The 20,379-nt window shown below is 41.5% G+C and overlaps 2 protein-coding genes across 2 annotated transcripts; both read left to right on the top strand.

Annotated features, from left to right (window-relative positions):
* The first annotated feature begins 621 nt into the window (after positions 1–621).
* Positions 622–4,044, top strand: txndc15 (thioredoxin domain containing 15). The gene is made up of 6 exons (XM_080041056.1): positions 622–813; positions 1,466–1,785; positions 2,355–2,501; positions 2,939–3,102; positions 3,207–3,337; positions 3,681–4,044. The coding sequence occupies exons 1-6, from the start codon at positions 717–719 to the stop codon at positions 3,875–3,877; spliced, it is 1,056 nt and encodes a 351-aa protein (XP_079897182.1). The 5' UTR covers positions 622–716; the 3' UTR covers positions 3,878–4,044.
* A 450-nt stretch (positions 4,045–4,494) lies between these two features.
* On the top strand, positions 4,495–16,942 carry LOC307260213 (pterin-4-alpha-carbinolamine dehydratase 2). The gene is made up of 4 exons (XM_080040383.1): positions 4,495–4,671; positions 5,810–5,941; positions 15,343–15,423; positions 16,607–16,942. The coding sequence occupies exons 1-4, from the start codon at positions 4,552–4,554 to the stop codon at positions 16,700–16,702; spliced, it is 429 nt and encodes a 142-aa protein (XP_079896509.1). The 5' UTR covers positions 4,495–4,551; the 3' UTR covers positions 16,703–16,942.
* The last annotated feature ends 3,437 nt before the right edge of the window (positions 16,943–20,379 follow it).

The following is a 20,379-nucleotide window of genomic DNA, read 5'->3' as shown; positions in this document are numbered from 1 at the left end:
GTTACTTCACTGATCTGCACGGTAACAGCTCCTCACCCTCTAACCCTCACACAGTGCTTACACACACCCTTAAACTGTCAGATCTGTGAAAGGGGAGGGACGACATGTACTTAAAATAGGAGGGGCTGAACAAGAAAAAAACATCTGGGTGGGGTTATAAACTGCTTATAAAGTTGTGAGGAGCAGCTTTACAGTTGCAGTTTGTCTTCAGCCCTGAGTTATTTAATACAGGTTCTTATCAATAATAAAGTACATAGCCTTCAATATAACAATTTGCACAAATCAATACAGGCCATCTTATGTTATTTTGTGCATAGGCCTTTTAATTTAATAAGTGTTAATTACATTCTTATATATTACTCAAATTAGTTTTTTAATGCTATATTCAAAAACTACTCATATTTATTTTATCTATTAAAGTTATGCATCCAACTCCTTTAAAGTTAATTAACAACATAACAACAGTGTAACAGTTTTTTTTAACAGTTTGGTACTTGTAAGATAGTGTTATTTATAAAAAACAAAATAATACAATAAAAAAAAATTGGTCTTTCCGGAAGTCAGTCTGATATCCGGAAACACTATCGGATGTGCAGCATTTATTTTCTTCCGCCACAGCTCGAATTTTTTTTTCCTATGATCCCAACTCCATCTCCTGACATCTCAACATGTCTTGAAAACGGCTCATATTTATACCCAGCTAAGTTTGAAACAATATGACGGGGATTTTGAACAAACTTCACATCTCCTATGTTTTATTATTTATGTTTTTTCATTCCGATGTTTTGAGGTTTTCGTTTGCGTCCGCGCGAGGTAAGACAGCAGCAGCTCGTTAGCTCAACACTGCTAATTGACAGTTAACGTTCATTTACAGCTAAATGTTTACCATACCAACTGCTAGTTGCTTGTGAATTGTCTCACTGTTGTGTTCACGTTTTATAAGATTTTATAATTGTTTCAAACAGAATTACGATGACTATATGAATAGACATGATGAGACGTCACACTCACACACAATCGTTCATGGTGTCGCAGGTCATTGTACTCTTAGGCTTTCCTCGTCAGCCTGTATACCTTAGACTTCTACCACAACTCGGGAGTCCTGTCATCTGCAGAAATATTTAAATTACTCAGTAGTTGTTGGGTGTTTCACCGCTGGACAGGAGACCGAGAGTACAGGGAAACTGATGGACAGTTTTGTGGCATGATGTGGGAACATTCATGTAAACAGGATTAGGAAGATGGTAGAGGAGGGTTACAAAGGGCTACACCTGTAAGACTTGAATGTAACATAGAAGTTATCTACAGGAAGGGACAGAGCTGTAAGAATGCTGTAATAAGAAAAAATAGATACAAAGCTCATCTTTAGCACTTTGGCTTACACTATTAAAAACAGGAAGAACAGCCGTGAGATACACTACTTCCGTGCTGCTGAGTTTGATCTATACTTTTCTTATTGTTCCAGAGGATGATGATTCACAGGAGCTCACGCTGTCGGAGGATGCAGAGTACGACTTGGAGAACAGCCCCAAGTTCGTGGAGTCAGACGACCTGGACTCTCTGCCAAAGAGGCAGTTCAAGACAGCTGAGATTGCAGATGCTGTGATGGGGACCGAAGCCCCCATGGATCCATCTGACATACAGTCCCTCATCCCCAAAAATGTGAAAGACTTCCTGTCGGGCTTCTCCCCGCCTTGTGACGAGAACAGTGCCCAGTGTAGTTCACCCTCTCAGGCAGCGGACGGGGCGTCAGAGGAGGAGAACAGCGCCGAACCATCACAGCAGGTTGCTCACTAGATGCATTATAACATGAATAGGAGTTGTTGTAAATTGCAGAGGAGGGGCGCAGTGGGGTCAACTAAAATAATATCCAAATTTGAATTTACGTTGGTGGATTAGGAGACTATGGTTAAAGAATTATTGATCCCACTACTAATGACCAATAGGAAAAAGGCAGATATCAAACAGCATTTAAAATAATTCACACAATGACAGACACATATATACAGTTTATCTCCATGTGAGTCGCTGAAATAAAAGGTGATTTCAGGATAGGAGAGAAAAAAATAGCGCTAATGCAATATGATGAAGTAGTATTTAATGACATTGTATTTTATACTTTTTGAATTGTTTTTAAGTCTCTTGACATCCTCTGATAGATTAGAGTTGAAAAAATAAGTCAATTACTCTATTAGTTGATCAACAGAAAATCAATCTATTGATAACCGATTCATCCTTTCAGTAATTTTCGAAGGTAAAGTACCAATCCTTCCCTGGGCACAGCTTCTCCATTGTCAGGATTGCCTCTGGCTGTAGTGGCACATGTTGACTTCTCCCTGGATGTTTCCCTCCAGGTGACTCTTGAAATCGTGCATGCGGACATTGTGCCGTCTGACGATCGGAACACCACGGAGGCCGCCAAGACGTACAAGGTGAACTGTGATAGGAGGAACATCACGGGAATGGACATGTTCACTGTGCAGGTCCTCAACACTTCACAGGTATTCACGCTGCCCTCTGACGCTCACTGATTACAGAAGAATACTGAATCCTTGATGTCTTCTCATACATTTAAGACAACTTTATTTTTTTTTGGCCATCATTTTCATAATCAATACACTACAGGAGTTCATGAAGACAGTCGCTTCAACACAACGTACTGCTTGCACAACCATGTCAGTTCACTGCACGGATACAAACTCCTGCATGTAGTTGACAACTGGGCAAAAATGACTAACAGAGTTTGTTGCAGCCCTAATTGTATCCTACTATATCAAGCACTATAGTGATGCTAACAAACATTAATATCAGCTTTCCTGCAACCTTTTCATAATAGAATGTCTGGTGTGGTCACCTACTTTGTAAAAGTTGTGATTTGACTGTGCTGATTCGGTCTGTTTTTATTCCACAAATAAACTTTATTTATTGTTTCTATCAGGACCTGATGGAGTTCCTGAATGCTAACAGCACAGAGTGCTCTGTGGTGCTGTTTTTCACGGCCTGGTGCCAGTTTTCAGCCGGCCTGGCCCCTCACTTCAACGCCCTGCCCCGAGTCTTTCCAGGCATGCACTTCCTGGCACTGGATGCAGCGCAGCACAGCAGGTAAATGGTCATGTTTTCTGGTATTTATTATTCTGTAAATAAGATGTAGTTGAATATCCCAAAAACTCAATAGCCATTTTCTATTCTTGTGTGTTGTCCACCAGCCTCTCCACGAGGTTTGGGACGGTGGCAGTGCCCAACATCCTGCTGTTCCAGGGGGCCAAACCCATGGCTCGCTTCAACCACACCGACAGAACGCTGGAGACGCTCACCTCCTTCATCGCTAATCAGACAGGTACAAACGGATGAGAAACTGTCTGAAATGATGGCTTTGTTATGTTTAAGACTTAAACCATAAACACTTGTAAAGGCAGTGACTTACAGTTGCTACGAGGAACTTGTTATTGTTTCTGAAACAGTCTAATTTTCCCTCTGATGCTCATAAACATGTAACTGCAAACAAGACCATCAAAGAATGCTATTTTTTATATAGTTTACTTGTAACACACTAAATAGTGTTCAGCCTGTAGATTTTGTCTGAAATTACATAGAACACCACTCCACATAAACACTCTATAATGAGTAAAACTCTAAACTATATTCAGACACGGCTCACTGCTCATCTTTATGTGCTCCAGGGTTTGAAGCAGTGCCAGACAGAAATGTGATGGATGAAGACCTGCTGGGCCCCCTCCCTAGTGTCCCTGTGAGGAGCATTGACTGGCTGCTGGTCTTCTCTATCCTCTTCATCACAAGCTTCACCATATACGCCATACTGCGGACAGACAGTATCCGCTGGCTCATACCAGGACAGGAGCACGAGCATCAGGACTGAACATACAGACACACACAGACTGCAAGGCACTGGATGTAGATGATTGTTTGAAAAATGCTCAAGTGTTTAAAAAAAAAAATTAATTTGCTTGTGTTTCATGAACAAAATTCATTTGTGTGAGCCATTGTTGTGATTTATAATACAGAATAAAAGGATTTTTGTTGATATTATGACTTCAAGGCTTTTGGTTAATTTAGAAAAGCCAAAGCTATAGACGTAGGCCTATGTTTGTGTATTTCTGTGCTCCTCTTTGTGTTGTATAAGCTATCAAAGTACCAAAAAAGAGCTATGCCGTTTGTTATGGTGAGGTACAGTAGGAACAGCTCTTCAGTAGTGTAGCCCGCAAATGTCAGTTCTCAACTTTTTATGTTGACAAATACTCCTAATGTGAATAATCATACAAACACAAAACTAAAGGTTGTTTTCATATAGAATATGCATTCATATACTATTGGAAATATAGTGGATTTTGTATTCAATTAGTCTCCATAACACTGTAGGACAGGCTATATGAAGAACACATAACCAGACTCCCATGAAAAATATGGGATTTTAAACAGGCATTGAACTGAACAGCTATGGTCGGTATAATGTGTGAGAGAGGACAGGAGAGGACACACGGTGAGCAGAAGAGGTGGTGGTGTTGAAGGCTGACAGCCGACAAAGCGCTGGTTATGTCTGGGTTAATGTTTAGCCTCAGGACCTGCAGCTTACGGCCCTTTCACGGTCTGTTCAGGCTGGGCAGTCCGCTACTGCTGCTGCCTCCGCTCGGCAGGAACTACTCAACAAAAATGGTGAGTGCTTCTGCAGTGACACTCAAGTCTTTTGGCTTTAGCATTTATAAGCATCTTATCTACATATGCACACGAGGCTGGAGTTACGCACGTGTGTGTGTTATCTGTCAAATGTTGGTCTATGAAACAGAATGTGCCGAATGCCCCGTGGAGGAGTGCCACTGCTGTGTGGTGTAAAAAAAAAACATACGCCAAACTTTATTCAATTTACACTTAATTAAGCGTCAACGCGTATGCCTGAAAAGTGACACACGTGTTAAATATAATTTGTGCAATGTTTAAATGCATCAGAGCTATTATTTAATTCGGCCTTGAAAAATTTAGCTCACTAAACAATATTTACTTGAAATTTCAACTTTATGTGTTTAGCTCTTTCTTCTCCTACTTGGCTAAGTAAATATTTAGTAATTTGTGTTTCTCTGTCATAAAGTTAAAGATTTTGATATTACGTTATGATTTCTGGATTGTTAAGGTGGGTTGGTTGTAACAAGTCATACAAGAGTCATTTACTACTGTAGGCTATACAGTGTGAGTTCGCAAATGAGTAAGCCAATATTCAACTGATTTAGAGAATGAGTAAAACAGTCTAGTGTTTTATTTATTTATCATACCGGTGGATAATTCACACAATACTTGTAGAGTTGTATAAGAATACTACAGAATTTTGAGTTGGCTTTAATTAATGTGCCTTGGTTGTCTTCATGTTTATGCCAGGGTTAGCAGGCTTACTCATCGTACCTGTGCTAGGCTGCCACCTGGCGGACGCAGCGGTAATAGCACTTAGGTACCTGCTATGATAGATCATGTGACGTAAGGATATTAACAAAAACTAAAACAGACACTTTTTACAATGAATATGGATCATAGAACACAACACAAAATGGTATGAAGGCGAACGAACACTGAATAAGTGTTTATTTTATTTTAGGGAATTACAATAGCATCAGAGTAGTTAAGTGTGTGTGTGTGTGTGTGTGTGTGTGTGTGTGTGTGTGTGTGTGTGTGTGTGTGTGTGTGTGTGTGTGTGTGTGTGTGTGTGTGTGTGTGTGTGTGTGTGTGTGTGTGTGTGTGTGTGTGTGTGTGTGTGTGTGTGTGTGTGTGTGTGTGTGTGTGTGTGTGTGTGTGCGTGCGCGTCCAGTCCTCAGACTCCCACTGGCTCACTCCTGCAGACCGGGATCAGCTGGTGATGGAGCTGCGGGCCACAGGCTGGGTGGAGGTGGACGATCGCGATGCCCTCTTCAAAGAGCTTCACTTTAAAACATTTAATCAGGTGTGTGTGTGTTTGTTTACGTGATGTACCTAACATGTTACAGCCAAAGTTTGTGAAATTTGGGTTAAAGCGATGTTACTGTTTCACACGCTTTGGTGAGGTTTAGAGTTCAGGCCTTGGCATAGGGCCAATATTACATTTTGACCAGGCTGACAGTTCAATCAATACAGTCAGGTATGTACTCTATGCTCAGGTACAGTCAGGTGAATCTTGTTTTCTGTTCCCTGTCTGCGCCTGCATGCACTCTGATCAAGAACACAATGTAAAGCAGAGCCTTATTTCACATAGAAATTGTGTTGATGCTACTCAGCTGACGTGTAACTAACAGAGAATAGCGATGATTTGAAACACAGGCTCAGAGACCGAGATACACACATAGATTTTAGTTTCCATTTTGAATAATATAAGAATGTTTCCATACTGGCACTTACATCAGAGCTCACTGCTGTCATTGATGATGAGCTAAAAGTCAAAGTTAAACATTTTTGCTTCTCAAATGATTGAGAGTAACAGGCATGACTTACCACTGGGATCACAATATCGTACCAAATCTACGTCAAAGTGTGGATGGTTAGAGTGTGTGGGTAATGGGCAGCTGACATCTGCTTCAGTCTTTCTTTTTCAGTGTTTTTCATTTCAGATGGCCGGTAGAGGCTGCGATGAAACGCTGTCAATTTTCTTTATAAAAAAGTCTTCGGGCCTCTGTGTTCTGCTGTGGGCCTTTGGGGGGCTGCTGAATGCTGGCTGGAGGTCTGTTTGATGGGGATCAGGACACAGACCGCCAGACGCACGGCCGTCTCGCTAACCATCGGAAACACACAAATTCATCTGTGTTTATACTCTGATTGGTTGCAGGTGGAGCAAGGGCCAGATTCCTCTCTGCGACCACTGGTTTTTGTTTGGTTTATGGATGGTTTCTTTAGTCCTACCTGCAAAGAAAAGCACAGATGACTATTAAAAATGTGTTATTTATGAGATAAGCCATTATTCCCACTCATTGTCTTTATGTCTGACTTTTTTAATGCCAGCAGGCCAGCTGTTAAATCCATGGATGTGATTGAAAGCTCCAGTATAATGCTAGTAAAGTGAACCATTTTTACATATTCTATCAAACATACGGGTTCCACCGAGTGTGAATTTGTAGTGTTTTTGTTATGAAAAGGATCTCCCTCTCTTCTTCAATAGACCTCAAGTCAAGTAGTTCTGCAGACGACTTGAAGTGTGTCGTTTAACTGGCTTGTTGTAAGAGACAGGTGCGGCTTATCACATCCCCATGATATCCCCAGGAAATCTGCCACAGAAAAGTTTCCAGTGAAAGTCTCAACAGCATCACACTTATTGTGACCTACATTCCAGTTGTTGTTCTTCTTCTAAAATACATATAAATGTTTTTTTTTGGCACAGAAAGTGTGGCAGCGTGCTACTTTGCCTCAGTGAAGTAAACTGCATCATCTCAAGGCCACTTAGCGGACTTCCTCTAATCCTATCGTTAGTTGTTTTAGCCCCAAAACAGTCTGTTTTTACACTTCCCCGTGTTTGAAGTCGGGTGGCAAGCGCTGACCTCCCCCATCTGCTCCTCCGGGCTCTAAAGCCTCTCCTCTTACCCCGGCCCGTCAGACAGCATTACCCTGAGACACGCCAGGCGGCCAGTTGGCAGCAATTGGGGTTTCGATCAGAATGATTTCTTTCACAAACAATCAAATTGGTTAAAATGTTTCATCTGGTTCAGAAACCACTAACAACCCCATCATTCCTTCTGGTTGATGTGCATTGCTCGCTTTTTTCTCTTTTCTTCTTCTTTTGCTGGTTGCCACCCTGCTTTCCCAATCTCTGTCTCTCTGTCCTTGTCTCTCATTCCCATCCTGTGCCCCATGTTATTGGGCTCATGTTGTTCCAATTTGACATGTTGGCAGTTCTTTCCATCTGTCTCCCTGTCCTTCTTTTTCACTCTCTTTTATTCTCTCCATCCATCCCTCCACACACACTGATACACACACACACACACACACACACACACCAATTCTCTGATGCTTTTCACAAACTGTCGGGCTTGTTTTTCATGGACGTTCTTAAAGGGCTTTTACCAGAGGGGAATGGTGATGAGGAGCGACACGCTGGCTGATTTCCATTCGCCACTTACTCTCCGAGTGATGGCCTCGAGGAAATCAGATCCCCGAGAGTTTCTAATGAGAATAACAAATCCCCCTCTCTGCCTATTATTTACTGTCTATGCTCTCTGCGAGTTGAAACACTCCCTTGTGTGGCATCCAGGGGGCGGTAGAGGTATGTCTATGACTGGCGGAAATCCCACAGTGGCAGTGTGTGTATAAGTGGAGCTGCATGCATGAGGCACAGAGCCACTCATAGCTGCAAATGAACTAAAAAAAGAAGATGACAGCTGGATTTGCTTTTCTTGGTTTGTTTTTATCTGATTACAGCAAGTGGAAAGTGTTTTGATTCTGTTGTGACCGGCTCGGCAATTTATCTGCGGCATGTGGGTAAACTGTGCGTTGTTAGTGGCAATAGTCTTAAGAAGTAACTGTGAGTTATTTTCTTCATCAAGTCCGGTGATATTTAATTGGGTTTGAGAGGTGAAATCCTCCTTCTGGAGTCGCTTTGGTCAGTGAGAATCCCTGTGACCATATGTGGAAACATACGCATGTTTGTTTGTGTGTGTGTGTGTGTGTGTGTGTGTGTGTGTGTGTGTCTAATACTGTAAACTTTGGTAGGAATTGTGCTTGTTTTTAAGTTGCAGTTACTGATATTGTTTACGCGCCGAGCCTTATGTTATGTATGTTTACAGATGATCATCTGCTTTACATTTCAGAGGATGAAATGGAAACATTCATGCAGCGCAAGTGCAATGAGTTGCTTTAAGATGCAGTATGCATAGGAGAGGTGAGCTGTGCATGCTCAACTGTTGTGTTGTGTTAGCTGAAGTTGACAACGATGGCATTTCGTCTTTCCCCACAAATATTCAATCATGCAGTAATGGGAGGGAAAAATCACTCAAAAGCTCCACTCGGGATAAAAAAAAAGGCTAGTTATTATCATTGTCTTTGCCTATATAAGGAGAGCTGGTTTTATTTACGGTAAACTAGGAAAATTAGGATGTCTGCTAGTGAAGAGTTCATTAAGTTTTCCAGACAGTGATTTTAAGAGTCGGTGCTAAATGATTGGCATCAGGTAGTTGATTGAAAATAGATGGCAAAGAGGGCCGGTCATGCTGTAGTGGTTATAGCGCCCTCCTATTTCATCTCTGTCTCTCCAAACTGTCAAAATAAAAGTAAGAATGCTAAAAAGATTTTTTTATTTTTTTAAATAAAAAAAAATGAATGGAAAAAAAACAAACATGATTTGTTGTGGGACATCACATTGGATTATGGGAAATTGTTATGTTTAAAAAAAAATTTTTTTTAAAGACTAAATGATTGATCGATTAACTGACCAACTATTCAACAGATTAAAATGTATTTAAACTTTAGTGATAGTGCTATTAGAGGTTGGGCTTAAATGTAGATAATCTTGTGTCTCTAATGGTACAACTACTATACAGCTGCTATGACTACCAAAGAGTTTGAAATTAGTAAGCTTTTTAACTTAATGCCCAAATGAAACTACACTACTAAAAAAAAAATCCTTGCATTCATGAAAGGTATTTGGAGTAAAAGGTGTCAGGATTGTACATAATGTAACATGTCCATGTATAAGATGAAAAGCTACTGAAAATCAGTTGGAAATCAGGCCTCTGAATAATTGTTATTTTTCCCACATTCAACCTCAAAATTAGCCCATACATGTGAGTGTCTCCGCGATGCATTAACACTACACAGAGCCGCTTAAGAAAGTGTTTTGAGGTTACATAAAACAGTTACTTATTACTTATTTCATGTCAGTGTTTGCTCAAATAAATTAACCAAATAGCAATTGATATTCATAGCTTTGAAGCATTTACAGTCACATTGGTGCAAAAAAAAGAGTGCAATGAAAAACATCAAAGATTGTGTCGTAAACTTGCGAAACAGTACGGTGAAGTTGTGGTTCACCACAAACAGTAACTGCATAACAAGTGGCGAAAAAGGCTCCAGGGTCTGCACAGCTCCTGGACTTAAAGTTTGAATCTTGAGACTGAGGAGAGCACTGCTGAGCTCCCCCTGCTCCCTCCACACTGCTCTCAGTGGCTGATCCCCCTTTTTATATTCAGTCAGGGGCTCCCTCTCCACCAAATCTCCCTCAAGCCTCTGCCTCTAGTTACAGGCCTTGCTCTGCTTGTGTTGAATAAGTTGTCCTACAACTAAAACTGAGCCCCTGGGTAAACCAACCCCTTCAGGGCCGCCACCTACCCCCCCATCTGCACACACACATACACATACTCTCACAGTATGCATGCACAAGGTCCAATGAATTATTATATAATTTTGATAATGGGCGCCTTACTAACATTTTGAAGTTTCCTCTGGCATCGAAACAATGCACAATTGCGTTTTCTTTGCACAATTAATACATTTATTTTTGGTTGAGTTTTTTGCTGGTTGACTTATAATTGAAGAATTATGATAAACGGCTATGATTTTGCTGATAAAGTATAGCTATAAAGTAAGTGTTTTCTTTGTGTCATGTTATTATAAAATGAATACTTTTGAAGAAAGATTATATAATTAATTGATAAACTTAATGGATATATTAATCAGCATTGGATTTAATCAGCCTATGTTTCTCAGCTATGGAATGGGTGTGGTGTGCCCATGAGCTGTTTACCCTCAAAGAATTTGGATGTTGTAAATAAAAACTGTTCCAGCAGCTTTTCCACCCTGACAAAAATACAACTCTGGCATTACTACAGAAAGCTGGTCATTTACTGGCAGGTTTAAAAATGTTGGCAAGTTTAAAACCTTTTTTCTTAACCCCAGTATTTAAACACATACATACATAATCACACTTCACGAGCGCTCACACCATATCCCTTTCTCAGGAAAAGGGCCCAGTTAATCGGCATAGGCGGTGTTCAGTTCCCACCTCCGTCTCCAAAATGGAACTTTCCCTGGGAACTGGAGGCGTTTTGCATTCATCCCGTCCTGTGAAAATGGCCGGAGGGAAGCCGGGAGGTGTGGCGCCCAAGCAGAGGTGGTTAGATAATCTCGCTATCAGCCCTGACGTCTGCATGTCTCTTGACGAGCCCAATGTCTTTTTAATCCCTAGCTGGTAACCCTGCAGTTAATGAGGGGGTTTGCATAATTTGGCCTCAACGCCATGCTTGAGCATTACATGACACTCTACTAAAAACGGAGCTGACTTGCCTGGACATTTGTAACCCAGGATATTAGTGACTTAATGAGTGTTCACGGCGTGTATCACCTTTGTCGGAGCGACAAATTGAAGCTTTTCTCTGTGTTCCTCCACTCTAGAGAACGCTGACTTGAGAAGATTACGATGTTACACACACCCAGCAGAGCTCTCTCTCTCTCTCTCTCTCTGCTACATGAAAGGACTTTAACGCTTGGCAGCTTCGCTTCATAATTTTTCAATATTTTGCTTTAAGTTACATGTCAACTTAGCCTTGTCCGGCCAGCTGGAAGCTTATGAAGAGCTGTTTGGGTAGAGAAGTAGAGAATTGAGAGCTAAGAGGTGTGGTCGTCATCATCATCATCACCACTACCGCCACCACAGTGCAATTCACAGCGTTCTTGCGTTTCACTGCGGAGGAGTGAAGGTTTTCCAGGGGGCTGACGCGGGCGATGATGGGCCTCGCAGGGTAATCATCGGGTAGTCATGGCGGTGTGTAATGGAGGAGAGCGGCCTGTCTTTATGTGTGTGCGTGTGTTTGTGTGTATGGAGTCTGCGGACACATACTTGTGTGTATGCCGAGAAAGGTTTGCAATCTGTGCATTGGTACATGCATCCCGACGTGCATGTGTGTGTCTGTCAGTGGCGAGTAAGAGTAGGCACAATCTGCATGCACTTAGTCCTGGCAAGGCAGAGCAGGCGTTTTCTAAGCCCCTGGACTGCGCGGCGGTGGAAAACCGATCTGTAAATAACAGACACATGTGTTTGAAACTGAGTCCTGTATTCCAGCCCACGGCCGCAATGAGAGAGAGAGAAACACCACTCCGCGCCGACGTCAAAGTTGTCTCATCCAGTGTTGTATGACAATCATGCTGTAATAGCACCAAATCGGCTGCTCAGAAAGCCCGTACGTGGGGAAAGGGGGCATAGCGGGGGTCTGCCGTCGGTGTGTTTCTGATTATTTGAGATGGGGGCCTGCATAGTGTCATGTCAAATTATCTGAGTCTGACAGCTACAGCTTGTTGGGCCAGTTGGGAGAGAGCGGCTGGCTGGCTGGCTGGCTGGCTGGGCTGAATGGATGGACCTGTTGACCTGTCGGCTGGAGAAGTGTGGCCCGTACAATACAAATGAGGTAAACAAAGCACTTTGAGAGGCAGAGTCCTTGACCTCTGTTGACACATGACCTCAGCCGAGGAGTTGAGGGTTGGTTTTATTTTCTTGCTTTTCTGGCCCAAGTGGAGGGCGTTGAGAGTTGACCCACAGATGACAGACAGGCATAGCAACCGCCACTTTGCCAGTATTGTGTCCTGATACTCTCCTTACTGCCCCCGAGGGACCACCACCTGTGAGAGAAGGTCGAAGTAGGGCGCGATCTTTTAGGCCTTTTCAGGATTTAATTTTTTTTTGTTTTACATTCATCTCCAATTCACTTGTAGTGGGAGATTACTGCCTTCCATGCGATTTTGTTCCTTTCTCATGGCTCACGTTGCACAGAGACTTGACTTGTCTTCTTCTGTTTCACATTCCGCTCTCTTCCAAATCATATTTTGCACTGTGGTTAGTTTGCACATCATTTAGGTCAAAATGGGGAATATCATTTTTTGTGCGTGACACTTTTAACCCACGTTTTGTACATAATTTGAAGTTTGGGATAATGAGTATAAGCTCTGGTTGGGGTTGTTTCACTGTCAATTTAATATGCAATTAAAAGACACACTTATTTGGATCCTAATACAGCATTTGTTCTCAATTATTAGTGAACTTCACCATGCCATGAACTGGCTGTGGAAGAAAAATATACTTCTTGAATTCAAACTAAACTGAAGTGAGCAATTATGGGTCCAGGCTAGAAGTTCGTCCTTCTGCCAAGTTTGGAAATCTGTGGAAAGGCACCTCACAGATGTGACTGCATATGTTTGCAGTTGAAGACCCGTCTTGATGTGATGGAATCTACAACCGTGTTATTGTGATAATGTCGCCTTAAAGTGGTCTGACCCAGTTGGCATGTAGTGTAAGAGGAAAGTGAACGCCCATTATTCACACATGCTGATCAAGGCCAGGAGCCTGTACACAGTAGGAAAAATAAACTTTGTTAAATTATTTCTTAATAACCTTAAATATATCTTTGGTATTTATGTTCCAATCCTACACGAGCATCATTATTATCTGTGTAGATTACAGCTCCACCACAGCAACGACTGTCTTTTTAAGGTACAGTGTGTAATAATAAAGGAATATTTTGGTGTCATGTTGTGGGAAAGTTTCTAGATTGCAATGTTCCGTGAGGCTCTACAGAAGCTACGGTGGCCTTCAAGGACAAGAAGCTATGAGGTGAAGATGTATTTAGTTTATTTATTCTATAGTGTTATAGCTCAGGTTGCATTTCTTCAATATGAAAACGCTCATTCTAAGGTGATGAAAAAAACTTACATTTATTTCCAAGCGATTATAGACTAATTAAAACGGCAATACTGAAGAACGCCAATACCTTCTGCACCTTCAATACATTGATAGTGGCAAAAAAATAAAAATAATGTAATTGTGTTGATGTTAGTGTGTCTTCACACTTATTCTGAGCCCAATTTTGGCCAATCGGGAATGTCTTGAGATTCCAAGGGACGAGTTTTTGTTCTATAACAGAGTCCAGGCTGGAAATGGGAGTTTCTGAAAGGAAAACGGTGTTTTGAAACGGGACAATGTGCAGGAACCCTTAAGTGTTCACACAGAATCCTTTTACCTGTCACTCAATGTTCCTCGGCGGCAGATTAGCCGGAGCTGGGCCCTGAGAGAGAAGGAGAGGACATGTTTGGACAACACCTGACATGACAGGCTGCCTAACCATCTCCATTAGAGCCAATGAGAGCTGAGAAAAAGCAGACCGCCTCGCTCTCCAAATTGGTGCCAGTGGGGTCAAGTTGCAGGAATATGCCAATTACTTAAATTGATCGGGAGACGGTTTCCTTGATAACCAATTTGATCAAGCTGCCGATCGTGTTACAGCCGTCGCGCTGCACGAGGGGGGGAACGAACAGGACGTCTAAGAAATTGGTTACAACGCACTAAAAAGGCTTAACGCAATTTCTTCAGTGAGAGTAATTCTGTTTCGTCATGTCAGGTGGTGGACGGGCCAGCAGCCGTGGCCTGTAAACAATGGCGTTTCAGTTGATTTAATTAGGCAGGGAGGAAGTATTTAGGGGCTTAATTGAGATTGCAGTGGGAAATTGCTCTGAAATAGGTCTACCTGATTTTTTTACCCTCTCTCTTCACAGTGGGCATGACGAGGGATTTCACTCTCCTCTTTGTAGATAATTAGAATAACCATAATCACTCCCTGGATGGTCTGTGATTGGAGGGAGCCACATGCCGGACTCGAAATATGAAGAGTGTGTATGTCTCTGAGTGTGTGCCTGCATGCTGTCTGCTCCTTACGGGGGTGTGGAAGTATTGCACATACATGCCTTCATGATAGTTTTCTACATGCACATATGTGTTATGCTTCTCTGTGCCACTGACAGCAGCATTGCTCCTTGTGCTCTATGGGTCTGCCAATCCATGTAACGATTAGTCGATTAATCAACTACTCAATCGGACAGAAATGAATTGGCAACTATATTGATAATCATTTACCGATTTTGAAGTTGTTTCGTCTGAGAAAAAAAGAAAAGAAAATTGTTTGCAGCCTCTCAACTATGAATATTCTCCGTATTATTAGTGTTGCATTGTTTGACTGACAAATACAACACTTGAAGGGCCCACCTAGGGTTTTGAGAAATTGAAATTAAAACCATTGTTGTATAGGTCAAATGGACTTATTAATGTTTGATGATTTTTTCATGCATTATAAAATGCGTATAATGACATTACTCTACTGGAAAATCCAAGAGCCTAAATCAAAAGCCACACCATAAATCTTAACTTTACAACTGTTATAATTTTCATTTTTTTTATTTAGCTTTTTGGAGGCTGTAGTTGGGGTTGGTTTTTAACTGCTTTGCATTACAGTGAAGTTGTTTCTAAAATTTTGTACACCCCATTGAAATCAATGTGAGTGGACTAGAGCAAAATAATCTTTTTATGGTAATTTTTGTTTGACATTTGATTGTTTGTTTCCTAACCAGGCATTTGGCTTCATGTCACGTGTGGCTCTGCAGGCAGAGAAGATGAACCATCACCCAGAATGGTTCAATGTTTATAATAAGGTAATCATAAAACATTTTCTATTTTATGGACTCAAACCCAATTTGTAAAAATGACTGAGGGCTCTACATTTGTTTAAGCCTTTACAATCAAACAGTGACTGTTATCACCACTAGTTACTGCCATATTTGCACTTCTATTACAAATTACAGACCGATTGAGATCAATCAACCAAACAGATTTTGTCATGTCAAACAGTCCTTGCTGGTCGTGGACAGCTCTCCACCAAAAGCCTGAAGCACAAAAAACTTCACACTGTAATCCCATCGTTTTTCTAGTGAAAAGCTGTGGAAACACCCTCCAACGAAGCCCCAACGCTCACGCACACTCTCACTTTCTCTGCCTCAGAAATGAAGTAGCGGTTGATATGACAAACCCAGGCCCTGAAAATCTCTCAGCATTAGGCTGTAGCCACTGAGTTACTGTGTGGTGGACCAGGCCGCTCTGACAGGAATGCTGCTCCTAATCCACTCTTTATTAAAGTGGCTGTAGACTGGTGTGCTACAGGTCTCCGGGCCCCCACAGCACTTTCCAGCAGACACTTACACACAAATCCCACTCTGAAGCTCACTTCAGCCTCGACAAGATAGATGATGTATACGGAGCTACTTCTAATATTCTATTAATATTCATTCAGAACCTGTATCGGTTTTTCTTGTTAGTTTATAAACTTTCTTTTCTGGGCCAGAGCTGCTCTCCAGGGAATTCCCCCTTGGTTGAATTTCTTAGCATAAAGGCCAAAAACAGAATTTTAAGAAACATAATACAAACAAACACCTCCAAAGCTCACAAAACAGATTTGTAAATATATATTTGTGGTGTGAGCGGGAGTTTAAGAACTACAACAGTGGCTGTATGCAGAGCCTAAAGTCTGTCGTCACAGTTATGACCACACAGAGAGACAAAAACCGAACACTCAGGCTGAAACTCGACAGCTGAATCTGGCAACACACACACTGCACAGTCAGTTGTCAAGAAATACCAAAAAAACGTGATTAAATACTCCCACCTTAAATTCTACATAGGAACCACTGCTTCAACATGATCTCCTTTGATATTGATTCACATGCTGTTCATTACTTAGAGACTTTATTGGAAATTTGACCATGAATTTTTGGATTGTTTACCAATGTAGGATTTATGTTGATTTGAATGATTGATAACATTGTGTCTGTGTCCTCGCAGGTCCAGATCACATTGACGACACACGACTGCGGAGGGCTGTCAAAACGGGATATCAAAATGGCCAAATTCATCGACAAAATTTCACTTTCAATGTAATGTCTTTATTCTAAATCAGAAAGTTTCTCTTTTCCAGTTTCCCTGCTTCACAACTCGCAGCTTTCAAATAATTATTCCTCTAAAAAACAAATGAAACATATTTTATTGATTCATAAACCTCTGTTGTTGTTTTTTTTTAATAAAATCTGGGACAGATATTCAATGTTAACGTTTGTGTTTAGTCTGCAGCATATTTTGTACAAGCTTTCTATAACAGTAAAACTTTGATTTTTTTTGCAACAGTTTTGTCTCTGTAATTGAATTATAATAATGTAACCCTACACTTACTCTTAAATAAGACAGAATCCTAAATGTAAACACCGGAGCAAGATTTAAAACTAAGGCCTACTGATTCTAGTAGATTTAATTTCATTGTGTGTCACTGTGTGGGTTTCTTGTTTTCAGCAGTGTTTATTTTTACACAAGGAATTAAATAAGGTATAATTGCTTTGCTGCACTCTGACCGGTACTTGCCAGCGATCCGGGGTATACTTTTCCCTGTCAGTTCTCCACTGCAGCACATGTTCTGCTTTTGGCCCTGGAGAGTGGCGCAAAATGAACAAGGGGTCACAGTCAGTAGGAAGGGGATTTATTCGATTTACGGTTTGTTAAGGATTGAGTCAGATACAGGCTGCTGTGTTTTCCTAACTTGATCGCCATCAGCGAAGAGAAAAGAGTGTAATAAAAGCCACATTAGTAGGACTATGTTGCAAAAAGCCTCCTTCTCTATCCGCTCCTGTGCTCTGTACTTGAGACTGGAGAAGGGAAGTTAATGTTTGTAGCTCATACGTATTTCCTTTAAGATTTATTTCAGCAGTGTATGGCCTGAAGCAAGGTGGTTGCTAAGAGAAAATATGAATCCATAGATTGCTCCCAACTATTTGATTAAATATACGTGGTCAGTCTTTCCTGATCAGGTCAAGGTGAAGAGAATCGCACCATATGTTCAAATTTGGTACCTAAAGGAATAGTTTGACATTTTGGGAAATTATTCACTTATTGACTTTCTTGCTGAGATTTAGACGATAAGATTGATACTGCTCATGTCTTTACGTTAAAAATTAAGCTACAGTCGGCAGCCAGTTAGCTTAGCTGAGCACAGAGACTGAAAGCAGGGGGAATCAGCTAGCCTGGCTTTGTCCAAAGGAAACAAAATCCTAAATAAAACATATCTCATCTGTTCAATACATACAAAATTTAAAATCTTGTGTTGCTGTTTCACTTAGGATTAGGAGCAAGATTTACCCTGACCCCAACCATTTAGGCCCGATACAACTAACCATGAGCTAAGCCACAGTAAGTCTTAACCACGCCTTCTAACGGGGGCACTACGGCACAATATAATACTAATGGGAGGGAAACACCAGTTGAAGGGTGAACAGACTTAGGAACATCTGTAGTATCAATCTTTTCCTCTAACTTGGCAACACTGTATTTCCCTAAAATGTCCAACTATTCCTTGTGTCCTGGTGACTTTGCATCTGGATCTTCATTTGTTTCAGTGTAGTCCAAGAAGCAGGTAGGAATATACTAAAAATATAGTTAGTATGGCAATTTGACATTTAGGCACAACAATTAAATGTTTCAGCCAAGGTCATCATTACAATGATACATATGATAAGAGGCCAGACGGATAAAGATGTTCAAATGAAATGCACTTGTAATAATAACACTCAAATGTCTCAACCAAAGTGTTGATTAGGATCATGAGCGGTGCAGCATGAGTAGGTGAAAATCATTGTGGTCATTGATGGGAAAATGGACAACCAAAAAACATACTTCACCCATAAGAAGTACTGCATTGAAATTATATAACAAAATCCCCTTTTCCTTTGGCGTCCTTTGGTGTAAAACATCACAGATCGATGTTGGGAAGTTGAGTGTGGTCTGTGTGGTTCACTGTCAATGTTTCACATTATTTTCTATAGGTTTCATGTTTTTCCACATAGCAGTTCTGTTCAAAGTCATACAACTCTGTAGGTCACCTACAGTTTGATGTTGTTTCTAAAATTCAGTTTTCACATTTCATGCCTGGACTAACATGGTAATGTGAACCGTATGCGCTTTAGTCTGGTTGCATTTATATAAAATCAAATTTATTCAACCAATTTTTACATCGGTTTGCGTCTTTACAGTGAAGGCCATCCAGGCCCACACACATGTTGGTGAGGTTAAAGCACATGATCAAAGTTAGATATAAATATCATATTGCAAAGATGATTTTGGGAGACCCTAACCCCCTGTTCATTCATCTGTATAGTCTTAGAAACAGTTGCATCTGATGTGTAGAAAAACCTCACAACACTGACCCACGCAACAACCCCTAAAACTGCTTTTTGTAAGTTATGATTAATGACACAAACCCCCTTGCCTCTGTATACACTATAGGACTACTGTGTATGCCATTTGTATTGTCTCAAGTGGACACACCAGCGTGATAACGCTTTCAACTACGTAGTATTTTACTCCTACAGCTGGTCAAGGGGGAGCTATAGTTTTAACTACTTCAGTTTGCTAACTTAGTACATTGGGTTCCCAACCTTGGGTCGGAGTCCATCCAGAGAGTCACAAGATGCATTTGAGGGGCCGTAAAGTGGCAGGAGAGAAGAAATACAAAATTTGAAAAAATATTATTTGTGAGAATAATTTTTTAAAACAGTTGTTGATTAATTAAAGGTGCTACGAGGAACTTTTAAATATTTCTATCCACTAATAGATTAATTGTCTAATTGTGTCAGCCCTACAAGCCTCTCTAGATGCAAGGCCACCATCATCCTTCCTCTGGGGAGGAGGGGGGACTTTTAAGGGTCCAGACAGCCGTTCCTTCAAGGCCATGCCGGGCCAGACCAGTCCAGATGTGGTCTCTTCAGATAATTGGCCTCAGCTGATGGACAGAAGCAGCAGGCAGCCAAGCCAGCTCTCCCATTAGAGAACTCCCTGGATCCAGGCTCCTTAATCCGTTTTCAGCTTCACCTACTAATTCTGCACCGCCAGTAGTCCAGCCTACACACACACACACACACACACACACACACACACACACACACACACACACACACACACACACACACACACACACACACACACACGGAGAACGTGTTGAGGGGGGGTAAGAGATTTCAGAGGGGAGTAAAAGACAGCAGAGTGGAAAGGAACCGAGTTCAGAATAGATGAGCGGGACGGGCCAGGTGGGGGATGCCTTTTCCCCCTTCTTTTGTGAAGACCTTGAGATGGAAAAATAATAATTCTCCCCAACATAAATGTCTAGTGACTGACTGAGAGCTGGACTGGGGGGGAGGGTTTCATCCGTGAGTGAGAGGCGAAACCGTGAGCAGGAGAGAGGCTTTCTGGGCTTCTTCCAAGTAGCTGCTGTGCGTGATAGCGGCCCATATTTCTCCTCTTGTGTGTGAATCGCAGTTTCACTCCCCGGCCATGTGGGGATAGGTTGGCGGACCGGTAGTTGCAATCTGATACTGCCAAATAAAGATAACAAGGTCATAGAAAGTCAATCTTGACTCCCGTCTGCTTTTGGAGTCTCCAGGGGGAGTGCACAGACCAGTGTTTAGCATGTGGGCCCGTCTGTTGTGGGATCTGTTGCAGACACATCGCTGATAGTAATCACAGTGTTCACTTGATGCTAGAAAGCAGCCAGGAGCGCAACATGTGCGGATTCATTT

Source organism: Ammodytes marinus (assembly GCF_949987685.1).
Source record: "Ammodytes marinus genome assembly, chromosome: 14".
NCBI lineage: Eukaryota > Metazoa > Chordata > Actinopteri > Uranoscopiformes > Ammodytidae > Ammodytes > Ammodytes marinus.
The sequence above is the reverse complement of the archived record's forward strand: the minus strand, read 5'-3'. Positions and strand labels throughout refer to the sequence as shown.

Bases quoted from the DNA above. Each gene is read 5' to 3' on its own strand.
- txndc15 (XM_080041056.1), top strand. From the start codon at position 717: ATGACGGGGATTTTGAACAAACTTCACATCTCCTATGTTTTATTATTT. The intron at 814-1,465 runs GTAAGACAGCAG...TTATTGTTCCAG, and splicing joins TTCGTTTGCGTCCGCGCGAG to AGGATGATGATTCACAGGAG. The intron at 3,103-3,206 runs GTAAATGGTCAT...GTTGTCCACCAG, and splicing joins GATGCAGCGCAGCACAGCAG to CCTCTCCACGAGGTTTGGGA.
- LOC307260213 (XM_080040383.1), top strand. From the start codon at position 4,552: ATGTCTGGGTTAATGTTTAGCCTCAGGACCTGCAGCTTACGGCCCTTT. The intron at 5,942-15,342 runs GTGTGTGTGTGT...TTTCCTAACCAG, and splicing joins ACTTTAAAACATTTAATCAG to GCATTTGGCTTCATGTCACG. The intron at 15,424-16,606 runs GTAATCATAAAA...GTGTCCTCGCAG, and splicing joins GGTTCAATGTTTATAATAAG to GTCCAGATCACATTGACGAC.